General features: G+C 51.2%; 1 protein-coding gene across 5 annotated transcripts in view; it reads left to right on the top strand.

Annotated features, from left to right (window-relative positions):
* Positions 1-22,389, top strand: part of XPOT (exportin for tRNA) — a 1,180,573-nt gene that overhangs the window by 952,777 nt on the left and 205,407 nt on the right. For all 5 annotated transcript variants that reach the window (XM_069629779.1, XM_069629778.1, XM_069629776.1 and 2 more), the window contains 2 exons: positions 18,655-18,771; positions 18,964-19,079. In XM_069629779.1, the coding sequence (XP_069485880.1) occupies positions 18,655-18,771; positions 18,964-19,079 (233 nt within the window). The remainder of the gene's footprint in view (positions 1-18,654; positions 18,772-18,963; positions 19,080-22,389) is intronic.

Below are 22,389 nucleotides of genomic sequence, written 5' to 3'. Positions count from 1 at the left end.
GTGTACCGTGCAGTCAAAGTGTCCTTTATTAATTGAAATACATGGACAAAGGAGGCAGCAACGGTCTTGGATGCAAGAAAGGAACGACGCGTTTCACCCTACTCGGGCTTCGTCTGGTATGTGACACAGAGAGAGGACTGTAGTGTTATAGAAAAAAGTGTATAAGTCCATTTTCAATGTTTTGCACTTAAATAAAGTAACAAGTGGTAGACAGGAATACAGCCATGTTGGAACTTGCATGACCACCCATCTCAGTGCATTCATGAAAGACACGTTGTTTTTAGAGGCTCTATAGTAATTCGAAACGCTTTTGTCATATCAAACCAATTATCCCATGTGGGTTGGGGATGGACAATTTACCCGAAATTACTGGTATAAAATGATATATTTTCATTCTAGTTATCGCCAATGCCAACAAAATTAAAAGAAACGATTGTACATCGTCTTCTATTGTACTAGACTTGTTTAATTCAGACCTAGTGGGCCGACAGTGTCTTAGCATGAACTGAAATGTGGTGTCAAAAAAGTTTACAAAATACATGTTGCAGACATCAAAATTGAAATTTGCAGATGTTTCATAGGTAGTAAACTGTTGTGTGCTATGTAAACATTAAAGGACTATTAATTGACAAAGTGCTGAGTGCTATCAATAAAGTGCATAATATAAAGTGCATATTGCAAAATCACAAGTAGTTGGTAATTTGACCTTGGGGCTGTATGTAACCCTTGCGGGTGCCTCTATGGTATGTTCTATCATACTCAGATCGCATCATCTGCACAGAAATTTGCTGATAAACGCTGAAAAGCGCTAAAAAACGCTAAACGCAAAAAAACGCTAAAAAACGCAGAAGAAGGTAAAAAAGGGGAGGAAAGAGGGGCATAAAACTGTCATTAATATATATCAAAAGTATCAAAAATATTTATACTAAAGCACATAAGTTGATCTAATACAGCGCAAATGGCCAGTATGTTACCCTCGCGGGCGCCCATATGCTGTGACTTGAGGCTGTATGTAACCCTTGCGGGCGCCTCTATGGTGTGTTTCTGTCATACACTGGTCAATTCTGCTGTACATAAATATACTAAGGAAAACATGAAGTCCATAATATATATTGTGAATATTTATAATAAAACACACAGGTTGGTCTGATACAGACACAAAGGCAGTATGTTACCCTTGCGGGCGCCTATATATTGTAACTGTGCTAACCTGTGTATTTGGCAATGTGGTAAAAAGTAATTAATGCAAATACAAGAATAAATGTTGCCTTTTCAAATTGTTATAAGGGCATATTTTGAAAAAAGTTAAAGTGCTTGATGTTGTGTGTTAAAATCACACCTTATAATTCAAATACAATTTAAAATATATATATATATATCACACAAATGTATATTAGATTATACATGGATATAAAGAAAAATCATCACCATTATCATAGTTGCAGAAGACGCCTTCATCTCATCGACCAGCAACACTGCTTAGTCCCAGCAGGTAGGCAGAGAGATTCACTTGTGTTAACGAGATCTGGAGCGGGGCGTCCTACCTCTCAGCGAGACTGCATCCCCGGGGAGTCCAAATTCTAACTCTCTTCCACAGAGGAAAAACCTCTTCTCTTTATGGGGAAAAGACCCTCCCTTCTCAGTTATGACTGCCCGCGGCCGTAGAGCAGAACACAAGTAGAAGGGGCAAAGAGTGGACAAAACCAGCCAGAAGTGGAAAAACCCAGCTTCCCTCTCCTCTTATTCATTCCCAGGACCCCTCATAACTGCACCTGCAGAGCGTCCTTTGTGGACAATTCAATAACTAGTCTCCACAGTAAGTCCACTCAGAAACAATATTTATGACCTGGCTTTGCCTTTGCTGCCGAGATGCACGTTTACTTTACTGAGCCCACAAAAGGCGTCAGCTCTCATTGCGGTAATAAGAGGTGAATGTCCAAGATGGCTGCGCACTGGTGCCATGTTGTTTTACCTTGTCTTTTCGCATAAGCATTACACTCCACCCCGACAATCAACTACCATAACCCGTCGGGCGAAAATGAGGTACCCAAAACCGTCTAATCATCCTCCATAAATTCGGAATACACGAAACACAAAAACAAACAGTAATTGACACAGCAAAAATGCCAACAATCCAAATCCAAGTAGAACACAATGCTTCAGGAATCCATGCAAACAATTGCTCCCACCAATTCCTGTCTTGCTCTTGGGTTACTCGGGCAACTAGATCCTTCAGTCCCTTGATATGTTTTTCAATGGATCTGGAATGGTCCCCCAAATCAGAACAACACATTCCTTCCACAGTTTCATCCCAAATTATGTTTTAAAAACAAATGATCTATAGCCGTGCTGTTTTGCAAAATAGCTTTTCTAAAATTTCTGTTATCTAATAATAATTCGGTCAAAGCCTTTGAATTTCATTAAGCCCTTTAACTAGCAGGAAAGCTAATTTAATCATGGTTTTATAGCCCCCAGCCGCCAAACCCCAAATCCCAATTATGGAAATGGCTAACGCTAATACTTCACTCTCAGAAAGCAAATGAAAATTAGAATTACGGTTAGGCGATAAGGCGGTATTGGAAGCAGCATGCTAGGTCGTGCACATAGGCGCTGCTCAAAATTAGTTCTTTTTCCATTCGTGTCCAGATCCAGTTGTTGGCATTTGCCAATATAGGTTGGATCACAAGTCATTCGATAAGACATCGGCGGGAGCATTATCATGGGTTATGATGCGGGTCATGTTTTTCCATTTGTGGTTTGTATCTCCACAGAACTTATAATATTCATAAACAGAAAAGAATTTTCTGAAATCTGAATGCTCAACCAAGTAATCGTTATGCAAGACCCTGAATACATTTTTCAAAATTGGGATAGGCGTTGGAATAGCCACGAGGCATGTTGAAATCAAATTTGCTGATTTATGCACATCCGCCAGACAGAAATGTGAAGTGTTCAAAACTTGGCGGGCCAAATAGATGCATATATTCTCCAGCTGCCTGACAAGGACTGAATAGCTGTGATGTGAAAAGGACGTACAAATTCCAGAATGGGGCAAAAGTAGGACACTACGTTGCTGCCCCTGCCGTTTCCACAGTGCACCACGATGTGCTGCAACAGACGCATCTGGTGCGAAACTAGTGGGAGGTGTATTAGTTTTCATCCATATTCTCGATTCCAGCTGTAAAATGGAGACATTTGCCACTTCCGCTGGCATGTCCCCGGACCCTCCCGAAGGCAATTCACTGTGCCTCACAAAGGCACTCAGCATACACAGGATCTAAAATATCAGACTTCAAAAACAAGATATCGGTGAAGTACATAACTCGCACAAATAACATTTGTCAGCTGGGATACGAGTCCATTTCCTCTTCCCTGGTTCCATTACAAGAACTACTTGATCTTCCCCTGCAGCAATTAAATCCGCCGAAACAGGCGGACCATTAGGTTTATCAACCCATACCTTTGCACCTGGAATCCTTGCATCTGACAAGCCAAAACCTTGTCCCCACAAATAGTTAACACTGTGAATGGCTCACCTTTTTTCACCATGGATCATTTTACTGGTACTAATATCAACTGGGCCACTCAATCTCCCTTGTGTATAGGCAACATATTCTCCCCACTGTTGATTAGAATAACCTTGATCAGGCCCGGGGGCGTGGCTTGGCGGCCATGAGAGCGTGAGCGAGTCTGAGGGTTCCTGTTCGAAACGGCCAATGATCCTGAAACAAAGGCCGAAATTAGGTGAGAAGAGACGGAAAAATGAAAGAGGGGACATCTGAAGGTCCGGGGCACACGCAGGCGAAAGCCCGAGCGAAATTGGTGGATGGCGAGGCTAAAACGAGGACTGTGAGCAACGCGGAACCGTCACACAAAATGGCGGCCGTGATCGGTTGAAAGTCTGCCCGCACCCCGAAAGACGAGGAATTGCTTGAAGCAGGGAGTGACCAGGCGTAGGAGAGTAGACAGCCTGCAGGGAGTGGGGAAGCCCAGCAGATCCCAGCGGACCACCTGGCAGGAGACTGGGAGAAGCGCCGGGCCGGCCCGCTCCACTGCGAGCGAGGACGAGCACTGGGACACGCAAAGGCTCGGGAAGCTGCGGCCGCGAACAACAGACGGCAGCGCCCGAGCCCCAGAGCACCGACAGTACACCCCGACACACTGCAGGCCGGCAGTCACAACGGAGAAGCCCCACGGGAACACGCCTGGCAGCGGCAAGGGACCCCTGCGAGGTCAGTGAGTGTGACCGGCCCCCAGCAGCGAAAGGTACGCGGGTGGCCGCTATACCACAAATGCGGCAGAGCGGCAGCCACCTTCAGGGCAACCAGGGGGACCCACAAGGGGACCCAACAAGACAACAGTGGAGGACGCCACGGGCCAGACAGCTGGGGGACAACGGCCGTGCCCAGCCCCAGGCTTAGTGGCCTGCCTGGAGCCACAGGGCCTACGTGGGAGAGCACAACCCACCCAAATAGCCCTCAAGCCTACAAAAGAGACTAGCAAGAGGGAGAAGAAGGAGGAGACCCTCTAACGAATAGAAACCCCCCGGGGAGGGGAGGAGACCCCCAGCCCACACACGTGAGATTGCAACGCAGCTGGGGAGAACGGCCTCTCGAACCATGAATTCCCCCTCAGCACGGCAGATCAGCGGGAATCATCGGCAGTGACAGGAGAAAACAATGTCCCCACTCAGTGGCTGCGGACAACTGTTGAATTGCAGAGTCAGAGCCGCTGGGCAACGGCAAGGAAGAGCTGGGGGAAGCCACCCGATAAAGGACAGGGCATACAAGGAGACCTAGCCAGACTGAGTCCATGAACACTCACTGCTAAGAGAGTGCAAGAACTCTGCAAATATAAGACCCTAAAAAACACCACCAATAAAGCGCTCAGAAGTGGCAGCGCTGACGGGGACTCAGGGTGGACAGGGTTAAAACTGGAATAACCCAGAAGATGGAGAGAGTGCGAGGGCACACCGCCTGCAATACAGCCCGAGGTACAGGACAACGGAAGGCAACATGCCCGACAAACAGAAAGGCGGTAGAGGGAGACAAACGTGCATGGAGACATTTGCCCGTAAAAATGATGATCCGCAATCTGGGACGACAGGGGTGGACACAGCCACGCCAAACGCCACGCAGGGAGAGATCAGACCGGTGGAAGGCAGTATCCTGGAGGCCATAGAGGCGTTGAAGGCGTCGATAAAGGGTAAACTGGACTCGGTGATTGTGGACGTTGGGCTCCTTAGACAGGACACAAGGAACCTAGCGGAGAGAGTGACAACGGTGGATCAGCAAGTGCAGAGCAACTCGGCGAATGTGACCACCTTCCAATCACAAATGACAGAGGCGCTGGAACGGATCAGGACACTGGAACGCAGGGCCGAAGATGCGGAGGGCAGAGCAAGGCGCAACAACGTGCGCATTGTGGGACTGCCGGAGGGGGAGGAAGGCAGGGACCCCACGAACTATATCGAGAACCTACTGCTCCAAGAGGTAGGCGCAGGGACCCTGTCCCAGGGTTTCGTAGTGGAGAGGGCGCACAAAGCACTAACTAGGAAACCCTGCCCGGGAGCACCACCACGACCCATGATTGCGAAGATCATGAATTTTAAAGATAGGGAAAAAATCTTGACATTCTCAAGGGAAGGTGGAGTGATAACCCGAAATGGAGCCAGGGTAACCATCTACCCAGACGATACTGCGCTTGTGCAAAAACAACGGGCCCCGTTCTGGCCGACCAAAAAGCACCTCCGGGCGGTGGGTGTGAAATTCATGCTGCTATACCCGTCCAAGCTCAAAGTGTTGCACAACGGGGGGACACAGATCTTTGAGACCACAGCAGATGCACAAGAGTGGATGGACCAACAAGGGATCCTACAACCAAGAGAGGGGGACGGGAGGAACAGAGAGAGGCCCCAGCGGGGCAGGGAGTGAGAGTGAGGACCAAACACACGCCCCAGAGACGTAAACAAAGGTCGGGCAAAGAAGAGCCTGATAGACACTCGAGCAGGCCGCCGGATGTGACGACACGGCGCCGAAATGAGAAACCAAGGAAGCAACCTGCGGAAAACGCAGATAATCAGCAGATCAAGAATCTATAGGTCTAAACAAGTGGTTCAAAACGGGAGCTCAAGACCTCCGGAACTGGACCGCCAAGACCTACAGTAGAAACCCCAAGTAGAGACAATGTTTGCAGTGTCAGTTTTAAGACACTACGCTACGCCGAGTGTGCCGGCGGAAAGGAGGGCGGCAACTGGAAGGCGGGGGGGCTGGGCATTTGTTTAAAGTAGTTAAGGTTGTGTGGTTAAGTTTGCAAGGAGAAGGCACGAGAGTAAGAAGGCACAATATACGACGAGGACACGGCAAAGGCAAGAAAGGGGAGTGTGCGAGGCCACGCCCAGGCGTGGGAAATCAACAAGGAGCACTGAGGAAAAAGGTCAGTATGGAACAGAAGCTAGCAATTGAAGGTTCAGCTAACACCGGGAAAGACAAGGGAGAAGGCAGACAAACAAGCCCCCAGAGGCACATCAGAAGGAAGGTGGTGGTCTGGCCCCCGAAGTCAGTACGCCAGGAGGAAATAGTTGCGAATAGGCCCATGGGAATGAACAGGCCACTGGAGCCAGCCAACATAGGGGCTGAGATGAGTTAAATGTGGTCACATGGAACGTCAGAGGGCTGAATGCCTACATCATGAGGCTAAGGGTCTACGCCTGGTTAAACAAAGCAAAAGCCCACTTTGCAATGCTACATGATGGCTGAAAAGCAAGCCAAGGTGGCTAAGAAATGGGGAGGCCAGACGTATAGCTCAACATATTGAAACTATGCAAGGGGGGTGGTGATCTGGATTGCTCTGAGCACCCCATTTCAACTAATCAATCTGGAGAAGGATGCCGAGGGCAGAGTCTTGATTGTCCATGGAATGCTGGAGAACCGGGAAGTGTGCCTGGTGAACACCTACGCCCCCAATCATGATGCAACAGACTTCAAATCACCCGCGCCCCGGCTGGCCCCGTACAGGAACACAACGATCATCTGGGCCGGCCACCTTAATTGCACGTTGCACCCCCGACTAGATAGGTCGGACGACAAGCATAAAAGAATGGCGCCAACGGCGTGGGTGCTACAGAAGATACTGGATCAGCTCGAGTTAGAAGACGTCTGGAGAAAGGTACATGGGAGCGAAAGGGGTTACACACACTATAGTGCCCTGCACGGGACGTTCACTCGGATACATTAGCTTTTCACGGGCAAGGAGACACTGGGTGAATTCATCGAGGCACACATACATGCGCGAACCTTGTCCGACCACGCCCCGCTAAGAGTGGCATGGGCACACACATACAGGAGAGCCCCCATACCCACATGGAAATTGAGGGCGGAATCACTGTTAGATGGGGAATTTCAGGAGCATATTCAGAACACGATAGAGGACTATTTCGAGCACAACACAGGTAGCGTTGACAGCACGGTAACGACATGGGAGGCCATTAAAGTAGTGGTCAGGGGTGCGGCAATGGGGAAGACGGGTGGCCTTAGACTGGTGGGACTGGAGGAGATGGAAAGGAAGATTGAGAGGGCCGAAGTGCAGGTGTGGGAGAAAGGAGGAGAACAGGGATACCTTACCGCCATGAGACAACAGTGTATGGCAGCCTGGGAGAGGCTGGGGCGGCTAGATTACGGGAAGTACATACAAGTTGCAAGCAGAAGGAGACAAGCCCGGCAGGCTCCTGGCCTGGTTAACTAAACAGGAGACCAAGTGGGAACCGATAAACTCAATTCGAACCTGCCAGGGGGAGGTGATAAGGTCCCAAGAGGGTATAAATGTGGTGTTCTCGCAATTCTATGAGAAACTATACACCAGAGTCCAAGAGGCAGAGGAGGGGGACCTGGAGGACGCATTTGCAGAAATGAGGCTCCCTCAACTGACGGAGGAGCAGGCCCATATGCTGGACGCCCCCCTTACGGTGGAGGAACTGGCGGAAGTCATTACCCAGCTACCAACGGGAAAGTCCCCGGGGCCCAACGGGTTACCAGGGAAATTGTATGAGAAATACAGAGATAGCTTGGCCCGAAGACTACTAGAGACGCTGGAGGAGGCATACGAGAGGGGGAGGCTCCCAAGTAGCATGTCAGAATTTTTAATAGTTCAAAAACTTAAAGCAGGAAAGCCACCCCTCGAGTGTGTGTCCTACAGGCCAATCTCCCTGATAAACCAAGACTCCAAGATCCTCACAGCGGCACTAGCTGGCCGGCTTAAGAGTGATACCCACACTGGTCCACAGAGATCAAACGGGGTATGTACCGGAACGAAACACTGCATGGAATCTCCGGAGACTCCATTATGTCATTGACAGGACGTATCAAGAAGAGGGGGAGTGCACCGTGGCTTCACTGGATGCGATCAAGGCATTTGATTCGGTGAACTGGGATTGGCTCCTGGGAGTGCTCGCTCACTTTGGGATAGGGGCGGGGTTCCTACGCTGGATAAAACTGTTATACAAAGACCCAAGGGCAGGGGTAAAGACCGGTAGGCAGATCTCGGGGGAGTGGAACATAGGGCAGGGTACAAAGCAGGGGTGCCCGCTGTCCCCAATGTTATATATTCTGGCCCTGGAACCGTTTGCGGCCTTCCTAAGAGCTGAATACAGGGACACTGGCATAGTGATAGATGGTGAAACACACCAGATTTCGATATACGCAGATGACATGCTGCTTTATGTCCGAGATCCACGCACCCACCTGCTGGACCTGCTCGAGGCCCTGGGAGCATTTGGCAGACTATCGGGAATCACTGTCAACAGGGAAAAATCCTTGTTGTCCCCCCCCCCCCCTGGCAGGCCTGCGAAAAATGACATCGGACCAGCTGCCACACCGGGCCTCACATGGACTCCGACTACTTTTAGATACCTAGGGGTGGACATATACCATGATACCACTGAGACACACATGGCCAACACACAGGCGGCCCTGGACACAATTGGGAACACCATGCAGTTTTGGAAGACACTACCACTGGGGATGATGGGCCGAGCGGCCCTACTGAAGATGACTGTCTTACCCCGGCTCCTATACCACTTTACCAATATCCCCTACATCATACCTGGGTCCTTTTTCAGGAAACTGCACACCATAACAAGAGACTTCCTGTGGGGGGGAGGCACAGGGTAGCACTGAGTACACTACAAAGGGGCTATGAGTGGGGGGGGGGGGGGAAATCGGGCTCCTGGACTTTGAGCGATACTATCTGGCGGCACAACTACAATTCGTGGTGCGATGGCTGGGAGAGGAAACTTATATAGACGCGATACTTTTTCGCCAGTGCTCCAGCAATACTACTTAAGAGAACTTTTGTGGGTGAGCGTCGCCTGGGCAAAAACCCTCCCTCACATGATCCAGCTGGGCCGAGCATTATGGAAAAGGGCGTGGAAAGCACAGGGCACGAGGGACCCCTGCTCGAGGCAAATCCCCCTGGCGGGACTGGGGGACACCCGCATCACAAGTTTGGCAACGTTCAGAACACAATGAGAAGACAAGGATGTGGCCCAAATAGGAGATCTGCGGCAAGAAGGGCAATGGGTAGACTTCCAGTCCCTGGTGGAGGAACAAGTAGTACATAGGGGCCAATTCCTATTGAATAATAGCATGGTCCAAGCAATCAGAAGGAGGTGGGAGAACCCGACCACAGGAGGAAGACACTGGAGGGACGCTGGACGCGTGGTATGACTTCTCGGAGGGGGGACACACAGTGTCCAGGCTCTACGAGCAAATGTTGGGAACCATCAACACAAGGGCACTGAACACGTGAGCGAAATGGGAGGAGGAGCTCCAGCAACCCTTCAGGGATGAGGAATGAAACAGGGCCCTCCAGTATGCGAAGAAAGTTTCAAGGAACGCAAGGTTCAGGCAGGTACAAATATACATTGTACACCGAGCATACATTGTACACCGAGCATATCTAACGCCTAAAAGAATGTTGAGCATGGGGGATAGACAAACCCGAAGCTGCCCACGTTGCCAAGCAGAACTAGCGGACATGGTACATATGTTCTGGTCGTGCCCAAGAGTATCAAACTTCTGGAGCACGATTAGGGAAAGGGTGTCGAAAACGGGAATTCACATGTAGGCCTGGTCTATGGCATCTTACATATGCGGCTTGTTCCCGAGGGGAGACAAGCAAAGGACACACGTGGCAAAGATGAAATACTTGATGACGATACTGGCGAAAAAGCTGCATTGCGATGGCGTGGAATGCAAGTGCAGGACCCTCGATAGAGGGCTGGTGGGTGGACTTACAAAAGTGGGCAGTAGCAGAAACAGTAGTCTGGACAAGGGCCATGCAAAGGGGAGAAAACAGCGGGGCCAGAATACTGGCATGGAATGCTCTTGTACAAGACCTGCTCGGGGTCAAGGACGGAGATAGCACAAGTGACTCAAGCGACCCGGCGGGGGAGGAAAATGGATCCACCCGCGCCTGGTTGTGATATACAGGCCAGCACGAAGACAATGCGATTGAGAGGGAGGAGGTCTAGCTGTGACCTGTGCAGAAGACGAACAATATATACTCAAACTCGAAAGTGCCGGAGCAAATGTGTTGTGAGATGTTTAATTTGTTTTTGTGCTTGTTTGGTCTTGCATGCAAATCCACCCGAGCAAACTCTGGAGTGGCACGATAAGGAGCTAAAGCACCAGGAGATATTTCCCAATATAACAGACTTTCCCCTGCTCTATTTGGTCTGACCTGTGAAGCTGTTGTTAACATACGCATTAATGGAGTTTCACCGTTCGCAATGAGACGGTTAATCAAAATCTGAACGACTTCTAGCACACCTTCTCGCCATCCTCTCAAGGTACCATTGCGTAACTGTGCTTTCTCCAGCATGCCATCTGGCATGGATTCACATGCTCATGAATATTCCCAGTCAGGCTGGGAATCCTCGGTAAAAGAAAAAATCAGTTTGAGTTTAATTTATATACTTTCACAGTGCTTACCCCCAGACACTAGGAGCATACTAGCCTGCCCAGGGTTTTGGCACCCACGGGGACCTTTAAGGCCCCAAAGGATTGCCTAAGGGCTTCCTGGAATCACTCCTGGCGCTGTTGGCGCCAGGCTCATACTGCCCTTCCAGGCAAGACAGGTTACCAAGCAAGTGAACCTGAGGCAGGCTGAAGGGACTACTTTACCTGGGGACTATTTGACAGAGTGTGGTTGAAGGGACTACTTAACCTGGGAACTACCTCTGGGAAGATATTTAAACCACGCCCTCAGAACAGAACACGCTTCTTGTTATTCTGCACTCCTGCAGCGTAACGCTCACCGTGTCTGCTACTTCAGGCCAGTGTTCAGCCACGCCCGTCTACCTGCAAGGAAAGAGGAGAGAAGAGAAACTGAATAAGACTCTTACCTGATGCTCCATCTCGATCGCTTGGGAGTCCCTGCTTCTGCTGAGCTGAAAAGGAAGATATCAGGCGAACCGCGCAGTCCACGCTAAAGACATTGCAACACTGCGCAATGCTAATACTTACCAGAAGGCTGCTCACCTTTGCGATCCATCGAAGCACCTTCACTCAATCGTCGCTCCGGAGCCACCGTACCTGTTGAACACAAGAAGGCATCAGGTTAGCTGCGCAATGGGGAAGGGCCTCATTAAAGACATTTATTTTACGCAGCACTACTACTCACCTGAAGGTTGCATTTCCTTGCGATCCCTCAAGACTTCATCACGCGATCTCCGCCCCGGAGGTACCACACCTACAGAATAGAAAGGAACAGCAGGTTAGTTGCACAGAAGAACAATATAGTATGTTAAGACATTATCGCATAACGCTGGCGTGGTACTTACCTTGGAATTCAGCTAATCATTTCTGGGGGAGTCTGCTGCATTTGCAACAAAGGGAGACCTGCAAAGAAAAGGCATAAGAGTGAACTTGGGCAACTTGAACTCTAAAGCAAGCCATATCATTGGTATAAAGACTTACCCCTTTGAATCACCGTTGTCTGGAACTCTTCAGGATCAGTGAAGTAACTAGATCCTTGAACTGCTACGCACCCCTGCATACTGCCGTAGGATGGAGAGGCCGCCATTCATAACATCAAGGTGAGACATAGCAGGGGGGTGCACAAGGAGGCTACGGGAGGTGGGAGTCGGTCCTCCTCTTCACGGTTGGGTAATGTTTCGTTTAAACATTTTAGGCAAACCTGCTTCTAGTGACGGAAGCGCCAAACCGAGGGGGCACGTGGAGCCATTCAGCATCGGACCGTCCAGTTCCGTTCAGCGCTTCCTGTGGAGACCAGGTGAGCGTAATATGAACTGTCTTTCTCCTAACAACCAATCACTGAGCTCTGGGTTACTGCCCCCAGCCAATGACTGCGCTCTACCTAAGCCCCTCACCAGGCAGCCATCTTCAGATTTGTACCGCACGTTGAAGTGTTGAGAGTCCTTGTGCTTTGCTCTTCAAGCTTTTGCTGCTTTTTTCTCTTTTTGAGAGTTAAACTCTATTTTTCGGTCAGTCGAGCACATGTGCTCCATCGATCATCCTTACGACTAACGGGGACCTGTTTTTCTGGATTTTTCAACGCCCCGCAAGGGCTGTTTTCGTCGAGTGTTCTTCTTGGAAGCTTCCAGAAGATTCTTCAGGCCGACACCGCGTGGATCATGTCGGACGAAAAGGACAACCCTTCCGTCTTCAAGCTGTGCTCTGACTGCGGTTTGTGAAATGTATACATGGACGACAAGCATTCCCAGTGCCTGTATTGCATGCACCCGACGCACAAGGAGGAAAATTGTGCGTTTTGCCATGGCTTCTCAAAGTGCACGTTGAGGGACTGACAAGCAAAAGCTGAGCGGGCTTCTAAATACTTTGAGGGCGCTCCATCTGTGGGGGCCAAACACGAGGCCAAGCACCGGGAGTCCACTTCTGTCGGTGTCACCACTGCTGCGGATCCCGCGGCGGTCGGGCGTGCCCATCATCTCCATCTACGTCAATCTCCAGTCAGCGCTCTAGTTCGTCATCCAAGAGAAAGTCGGATAACCCGGGTAACCTACGGGGAAGACCAGACAAGAGAAGGCCAAGCAGGATACGTTGTCAAGCCTACCCGTGGTGGAGAAGGCCAAAGGAGACAAAGGGTCTGATCCGGCACTGCAGGAGAAGGCCAAACAGGACAAGACCTCCAACTCGGCCATGAAGGACAAGGCCAGGCAAGACAAGGGGCCCGGGCCTCACTGTGAAGGCCCAGGTGCACCAGGTGAAATCTTCACCCGCCCTTGAGGTGGTGGTTGCGGCATTGCTTTCAAAGGCTGTAGGGGCAGATCCGCAGGGTGCTCCGGCAACAGCAAGGGTGACCCTTACTCCCAGGAGGGATGCTTCGTATATGCCTGCTGATAAGACGGTGGAGAAGAGGATGCCGGACCTCAGCCCGAGACCGACCCCTCTGGTCTGGAAAGAAAGGGGGGGGTGTTAAAGGCTAGCAGGGAACAGACATTTCTTCGGCTGAAGAGGTGGACAAGGTAATTTCTGTGCATACAGTCCAAGAGGGTGACGACGGAGGAGCCAGGAATCGCCCTAGGACGGTGATACCGTCGATGGAGGCGACGACAAGGGACCCCAGAATGACGGGGGCCTGGGCCCAGGCCCTTCTCCTACTCCCCAGATGCCTCCTAGAGACTTTGCACTGGATATCATCTCAGCCCTCAACTCGCTGGTGTCCAAGTTGGAGAGGAGGATACCGGCGATCCCGCCATCCGCCCCTCCCACAGGTCCAGGGGTAACCACCGACCAAGAAGAGGAGACGACACCTGATGCCTCCATGCAACCCTTCCCCCCACCCAGGGAGATGGAATCTGACACTGCGACGACGGGCACAGATGACGGCGGTGGGATGGGGGACCTCCCGTCGCCTCTGCCCAGAGCCCCTCCTCCGGACGAGATAGGATCGTTCCACGCTATGATCTCCCGAGCATCAGAGCTTTTCCAGCTCAAGACGGAGGTAAAGAAGGAATGCTTCTTGTATCAGCGGCGAGAGGCGAAGAGGAAGACCAACCTCTCGGTCACTGTACTGGAGGATGTTTGGGATGAAGGGCTGGCTCTGATGAAGAATCCCTCCAAAGCCCCAGGGAAGAGAGACCGGCTGGAGAAAAAGAACACGGTGCCGGACACTGCACCCAAGTGCCTGCAGTCTCAACCCTCGCTGTACTCGGTGGTCGTCGGGCCCAAAGTCTTCTGCTTCATCCACCCCTCCGGACAGCGAGGGGAAGAAATTGGACTCGATGGGTTGGAAGGTTTTCTACCTTGCGGCAGCCACGATCAAGGCTGCCAACACCCTCACCATCGTAACCAGATACGACCAGGAGCTGTGGTTTAAGCTAGCTCCGCTCCTGGACTTCCTCCCTGACGAAAAGCGAGTTGAGGCCTTCAAACTCCTTCAAGAAGGCGAGCTGGCATCAGATCATACCATCACGGTGGCCATGGACATTGCGGATGCTGGGTTCTGCCAGATGGGAAATGGCGTCTGCCTTCGTCGTGGCTGGCGCTCAAGGCCACCAACTTTAGGCAGGAGGTCCAGGCAATGGTTTTGGACATGCCCTTTGATGGGGACAAACTGTTCGGAAAAGCTGTGGATGAATCCCTCCAGTCCACCAAGGTGGACACAGACTGCACGTGCCCTAGGCACTCTACGACGACGACGGCAGTCCTTTCGTTCCTCTGGAGGAAAGTCTAGCCGGTCTTCGAGGGGTTTCAGTGGGGGCTCCACCTCTTACCGCCAGCCCCCACGCTCCTCAACCCATGAAGCCAACAGGGGCCGCTTCAAGGCCTTCGGCGGCAGTCGCCGTCTTCGTCCGGTACCGCAGAGCGACCCGTCGACCTCCAAACAGGATTGAACCGGCCATGAGCTTGAGCCACCACCTGTGCACCCCGGTGGGAGGCCGGCTGGTGAACTTCGTCAGCATGTGGAAGACCATCTCCGCCGACCGGTGGGTGCTTGGCGCTCTTGCCCACGGACACACCCTATAATTCCAACTAAAGTGTCCCCGAATACCACTAGTTGCCCTGCAGGAAAACCTTGTCCCTTAGCTGCTGCTGGAGGTGCGGGCCATGTTAAGGAAAGGGGCGATAGAGCTAGTTCCAAAGCAGCTCCGGAGCTCTGGAGTTTACTCAAGGTACTTCCTCGTACGAAAGAAGACCGGGGGCTGGAGGCCCATCCTCTACCTCCGATGACTGAAAAAATACATAAAGTACCAGAAGTTCAGAATGGTCACTCTTCAGCACGTGCTTGGACAACTGGAAGAGGGAGACTTTTTGTCGTCGTCGGACCTGGAGGATGCGTACTTCCCCATAGGACACCGTAGGTTTCAGCGCTTCGTCGTTCAAGGGACGCATTATCAATTCAAGGCCCTTCCCTTCGGACTGAAGTCCGCACCCAGAGTTTTGACCAAGTACCTGGCTCCGGTGGCGGCACGTCTACCCTTACTTTGACGACTGGCTCATCTGGTCCAGATCAAGACACATCGAGTCGACCACACGGCGAGGATGAGGAGTTCCGTCGAGCAATTAGGTGGTGGGGCGTGAGCGCCTATCTAGCAGGAGGCAGGGATTTCCAGACCCCTCCGTACCATGTGACAGTCACGACGGACGATTCTCTGGAAGGTTGGGGAGCCCACACCGGCCGTCTTCATGCCAGAGGTCTTTGGTTGCCAGAGGAGTAGACATTGCACATCAAGGTCCTGGAACTGTGGGTGGTTTTTTGGGCCCTCAAGTTGTTTCTGCCGTCCCTCAAGGGCAAAGTGGTGAGGGTCTTCACTGACAATACCACCACAATGTTTTACATCCGGAAAAAGGGGGGCATCAGATCCCCAGCGCTTTCTGAAGAGGCACAGGACTTATGGCACTGGGCCATCGCCCAGGGGATATTCCTCATCCCGTTTCACCTGACAAGTGTAAAAAACAGTCGCCGACTCTCTCAGCAGAGAGCTGCGATCTTGCCACGAGTGGGAGCTTTGGCAGGATCAAGTGGACTAACTTTTCCTCAAATGGGGAAATCCCCAGATTAATATTTTTGCGACAGCAACGAGCACCAAGTTGCGGAGGTTCGCCAGCAGGATCCCCCAGTCGGGGAGCATGGGGAACGCATTCTCATTCCCTTGGGAAGGCCTGTTTTTTTTTATGTGGGCCCATCGTTGCCATTATTTCTTCGAGTCATCAATCAACTCAGACAGTACCAGTGCAGGATGATCCTCGTCGCACCAGCGTGGCCGAGGCAGATCTGGTACCCGGACCTTCTCAGCATGTCAGCTTTGCCGCCAGTGAAGCTGCCAGTGGTCGCGGATCTTCTCGCCAGGGAAGGAGGTGCCATTCTTCACCACGAACAGGGGTCTCTGAACTTTAAGGCCTGGCTCCTGCAGCACTAGAGTTTGGTGGTTACGATCTTCCTAAAATTTAGCTCTATTCCTCTACTTCAAGACTACAGGGATGTTCTTGCGCCGGCTCACGTTTCCTCTATACTTTCTTGTTACGGCAGCAAATGGGGAAGGTTAAAAATAATGTGCAAAACCAAAACGCTGTATCCTTTAACCAGCCAACATTCTACTGTACCTGTTGTCTCTGGCACACACTGGTTTGGCTCACTCTTCCATTAAAATGCATTTAGCTGCAGTCTCAAGATATACCTGTTCTCCTGCAACACCCTCAATGTGGTCCAAACGATTATTCAAGCAGTTCCTCAAGGGACTGTTTCGTTCTTTTCCACCAATCAAACTATCAACACCAGCCTGGGAGCTCAACATGGTTCTTTCCATCCAAATGAGGCCACCCTTTGAACCAATGCACAATGACCCGCTCAAATTCCTACCCTGGAAGACAGCTTTTTTGGTGGCCATCACCTCTGCTCGTTGGGTCGGACATATACAAGCACTCTCATGCAAAGCACCCTTTCTAATGTTCCACAAATCCAAGGTGGTTCTACGGACCAAACCCCTCAGGTTGTGCCCAAGGTGCCATCCACGTTTCATCTTAATGAACCGGTTGTGTTGCCTGAGCGCTGGTTACCCAATCGGAACGCTCTTTGCACACTTTACACATTGTACAAGCTTGAAAATACTATGTCTTCTGCACCAAAGCTTGCAGCAGACTTCATCTTTTCATGACATTTAGTCCGTATGGAGTTGGAAAAGCACTGTCTAAACCTTCCATTGTCAGATGGATTTCCTCCTGCATTTCCTTCTGTGATCAACAAGCTGGCAGGCCTCTCCCTGGTAAGCCCAGGGCTCATTCCACCAGATCGGTGGCCACTACTACATATTTACGTTCTGGTGTCTCACTGCTGGACAGCTGCAAGGCAACGACATGGAGGATGGTGCACATGTTTACTAAATTCTGCTGCGTCGACAGGGATTCTGCTGCAGAGTGAGCTAGGCGGTACTACGTTATCTGTTTGCGTAAGGTTAGTGTCTCCGGTGGTAAGTTTGCTACAAGGAGCTTGCCTTCGCCCGTTAATGTGGTTATGGTGCTGCTTTGTAATCTAATCACAGCATGTGAATCAATGAAAGCTTCAATGCTGGGGAAGGAACTAGTTACTTAGATGTAACTCAGGGTTACATATGATTATATTGAATTTTAAAACAAAGAATCAATTTTGAACAAATAAAAAACATGTAAAAAAAACACGTTTCTTTTTTGTTATTTTTGGGGGGCTTCCCCCCCCAAACCGAAATACTTTTCGGCCGCCTCTAAAACCACTGTTCCCATTCCCTACCACAAATATAGTTTTCCGAAATTCTTTTTTCTCTCGATGTTTTGGCTTTGTAAAAAAATTATTTTATAATTGGTTAACAGCAGTGCATACCGTAACTCCTGTTCTTCAGCATTGGTATCTTTCATAGATTCACATGGGACCCTCCTGCCTACCCCGCTTGGCTCTTCCTGCTCATACTGCTACTATGCATGCGCTATGCCAACATCTGAAGGTGTCCTCCTGTGGTGGAGCCAAGGGATCCTTTCTAATTGGCTGTGGGCAAGTATGACCCCAAAAGGACTACAATAGAGCACTAAAGTGACTGAAGTTTTCAGTTTAATATTAAACTGTTCTATGTTACGGAGGAGTCCCAGCCTAACCACAAGGAATATTCACAGCATGTGAATCGATGAAAGATGCCAATATTGGAGAACAGGAGTTACAGGTAAGTAACCGGTTCCTTATTAAGTATGTATTTCGTTTCTTTTGAACTAACTGGAAATTTTAAAGGGAATGGCTTCACTTATTGATTGTGTATATGATCGCTGTTTAATTCATGTATGATTACTATTTCATCACCTATTATTTGTATAGCATACCTGATGACTCGATGTTGAATAAAAGTTATTCAATCGAAAACACCAAATACTATAGTGGCTTCCCTGAACCACATACCAGTGTTTGTTCAGCAAAACCCTCCTTACAATGAATAACATGCTATTTCACATCGATTATATTCTGATTGACAATATAAAGTGATTTGCTAAAATTGCATTATTTTTTATTCTAACAAGTGCTTCCTGTCTTTCAAGTGATTGTGTCCTTTGAGGTCGCATTTGCATAAAACATAAATGCCCCTCTTGTACAAGTTTCTAAAGGCAAATGCTGGATATTATCACAGACATGTCTGTTTTACATTGTTGTGCCTAGGTGCTGAGAACGTGGAGCGAGTGTTGGTCACGGTCATCCAAGGCGCAGTCGAATACCCTGATCCCATTGCGCAAAAGACCTGCTTCATTATTCTTTCCAAATTGGTTGAACTTTGGGGTGAGAAGTTCTCAATCATCTTTTTGATTGCACAAAGGTTAATAAGACCTATGTATGATTTGATTGAACGTTTAACATATATACTTGCTTTTGAAGAGCTGTTTAATTTGATAAATGATGTTTATACTGTGAACCTGAAAACTGCAATTTTTGTGGGCTGACAGCAATAAATGTTGGGTTTTGTTCTGACAGGTGGCAAAGATGGCCCTCCAGGTTTTGCAGATTTTATGTACAAGAACATTGTCCCTGCATGTTTTCTAGCACCGTTGAAACCGACCTTTGACTTGTCAGATGCTCAAACAGTATTGGTACGTACAATTCAGACTTTGTAGATTTTTATTTGTTGGTCATATATCACACATTAATAAGCTTTTTATTTTAACACCTAATAAGTATGCTCTTAGTCATATCATAAGCCTAGATTTCTGGCTTAGTTCTATTACATTCCTTCTAAATTGGGCATTACATACACGTAGTAAAAAATGGATTCTCCAGCATGGGGTCTGGCATGGATTCACATGCTTATGAATATTCCCCGTCGTCAGGCTGGGAATCCTCGGTAAAGAAAAATCAGTTTAGTTTCTGATCCGTCTTTAGTAGTAGTAACCAATCACTGATCTCTGCGTCATACTGACCACAGCCAATTACTGCCATCTCCCTAAGCCCTGCCTCTGGCAGCCATCTTCAGATTTTTACCGCACGTTCAAGTGTTGGGAGTCCTCGTGCTTAGCTCTCGAGCTTTTGCTGCGTGTTTCGCGCTTTTTCAGGTGAATTTTCACATTTTTTCGGTTAATCGAGCCTCAAGCTCCACCGTTTCTACTCCCGTTAACGGGTACCCCTTGCAGGATTTTCCTACGCCCCTCAAGGGTGAAGATTTCGCCGAATCAACCTCTTGGAGGATTCCAGAAGATTCGCGGCCTACTTCGAGATGGCCCAGGACGCGAGTTCGTCACCCGGACCCAAGCTGTTTCGCAGCTGCCCTGGATGCGGGCTGCAGAATGTGTTTAAGGAGGACGAACATTCGCGATGCCTCTACTGTCTTCATGGGGACAAGACTCGTGTAGAGAAGGACTGCCAGTTCTGCAAGAACTTGTCGGAGCGGACCATGAGGGACCGTCGATCCCGTCTCGCCAGCTGGTTGGAGAAGGGCTCAACGGGTGAGAAGAAGAAGAAAGGGTCAGAGCGGGCTTCTAAGTCCTGTGCGGACGCCCCGGCGACAGGGGCCCAACACCAGGCCAAGCGCCGCGAGTCCGCTGCCTCCGGGAGTGCCGAAAGGTCGGGCTCTTCGGTCGCCAGGCAGGGTGCACCTTCCCCAGCACCGTCAACCACGAGCCAGCGCTCCGGTTCGGGGAAGAGGAAGTCCGAGACCCCGGGTAAGCTTCGGGAGAAGCCCCGTCCGATCTCGGGAGAGGGGGAGCGAGGTGTCGCCCCTCCCCAAGGCCCAGGACGCACCTAAGGTGGTGAAGGCCCCTACCCAGCAGGCAAAGACCTCTATCGAGGCGATCGCGGCGACTCTGGCCAAGCCGGCAGAGACCCCGCCAGCGGAGACTGCTTCCGGGACTAGAGTTTCCCTGCCGCCAAGGAGGGAATCCTCTTTTCAGCCCATCGTCATGGCACCCGTGATGGAAAAAGGGGGGGGCGGCACTGTAGCCTCCTCGAGCTCGGAGTCAGCCTCGGAGGGGGAACTGACCGAGGTCGCGAGGAATCTTGAAGTCCAATTCGAGAAGGTTCGGTCCCGCAAGGAAGATCCTCGGGAGATAACCGAGGAAGACGACAATGGCGAGGAAGAGCAGCCTTCCCTTCCGGCGCAGCCGGAACCTAGGCCTCAGGATAGCTCGGCGGCCATTTTGTTTGCGATCCAGTCCTTATGCTTTGACATAAGGACGAGATTACCACGGCCCAGGCCGGAGGACCCGCAACCTGGCCTGTCGGGAAGTCCTCAGAACAAACGACGGAGGACCCAACCCTCCCCTCCGCTCGCCCCCGTAAGGTCTGCAGTTCCCTCCTCATCCTCCCACGAGTCGGGAGATGACGGTGCGGTGGGCTCGACGACGGGTTCTGAGGGCGACGACGACGGAACGGGTCTCCCGTCGCACGGGCATCTCCACCCGACGAGATTGGCTCATTCCACGCCATGATTGCCAGGGTGTCCGAATTGTTCCAGCTCTGCCCGGAGGAGCAGAAAAAGGAAGGTTTCCTCTATCAGCGCCGGGAGGCCAAGAGGAAGACTGTCATCGTGGTGCCTCTAATCGATGACATCTGGGAGGAGGGCCTGTCGGTACTCAAGAACCCCTTCACGGCACCAGCCAAATGGGACCGGTACGAGAAGAAGTCCCGGGTCCCCGAGACCGCTCCCCTGTGCCTCAGGGCCCAGCCAACACCAGACTTGGTCGTCTCGGCGGCGGCAAAGAAGAAAGCGGCGGGGTCAGGAGCCTCAACGTCGAATTCCCCTCCGGACGGCGAGGGAAAGAAGTTGGACGCCATGGGGCGACGGGTCATTTCGTCGGCGGCGACGACGATCAAAGCGGCCAACGCCCTGGCGATCGTGGCCCGCTACGACAGGGAACTCTGGTTTAAGCTGGCCCCCATATTGGACTTCCTACCGGGACGACAAGAGCTCCGAGGCCCTGGAAATACTTCAAGAAGGCGAGGTGGCATCGGACCACGCCATAACGGTGGCAACCGATAATGCCGATACCGGGTTCCGCCAGCTGGGCAACGAAGGTTGCCTACGATGACGGGGTTGGCTCTGGGCGACCGACTTCCGTCAGGACGTCCAGACCAGGGTGTTTGGACATGCCGTTCGACGGCAGCAACTTGTTCGGGAAGGCGGTGGACGAATCCCTCCAAGCAATAAAGACGGACACGGAGACGGCCCGCGCCCTAGGAGCCCTTAAGCAACGACGGCCCTTTCGGAGCTCCGGAGGCAGACAGGGGGCCTCCAAGGGATCCAGCGGTGGCTCGTCGTCCTACCGCCAGGCGGCACGCTCCTCGTTTCAGGAGGCCTACAGGGGTCGCGGCAAGCAGGGAGTGCCTCGCCGCCGTCGGCAAGGTGGCCAGGGCAGCAAGGCCACCACCTCCAAGCAGTACTGAACCGGCCATGGCCTCGGGGCCCCCACCGAAGCACCCCGGTGGGAGGCCGGCTGACAAAGTTCGTCGGCGTGTGGAAGTCCATCTCCACCGATCGTTGGGTGCTGGATACCCTGGCAAGAGGACACTATCGAATTCCTGAAGAAGTGCCCTCACGTTCCACCTGTGGCCAGGAAGGAAAATCACGTCCCGCAACTGCTGTTGGAAGTACGGGCGTTGCTCAGGAAAGGCGCCATCTAGCCCGTCCCGAAGAGGCTACGGTGCTCCGGGGTGTACTCAAGGTACTTCCTCGTCAGGAAGAAGACGGCCGGCTGGCGCCCCATCCTGGACCTTCGTCGTTTGAACAAATGCATCAGGTCACAAAAGTTCAGGATGGTCACCCTCCAGCACGTGCTGGGACAGCTGGAGGAAGGCGACTTTCTATCGTCGCTGGACCTGGAGGATGCATACTTCCACGTTCCCATCCTCAAAAGTCACCGAAAGTTCCTTAGGTTCGTCGTCCAGGGACGCCACTACCAATTCAGAGCA

Source organism: Ambystoma mexicanum, chromosome 12 (assembly GCF_040938575.1).
Source record: "Ambystoma mexicanum isolate Mex_15411 chromosome 12, UKY_AmexF1_1, whole genome shotgun sequence".
In the NCBI taxonomy this organism is placed as follows: Eukaryota; Metazoa; Chordata; class Amphibia; order Caudata; family Ambystomatidae; genus Ambystoma; species Ambystoma mexicanum.
This window is presented reverse-complemented; position numbering and strand designations above follow the sequence as displayed.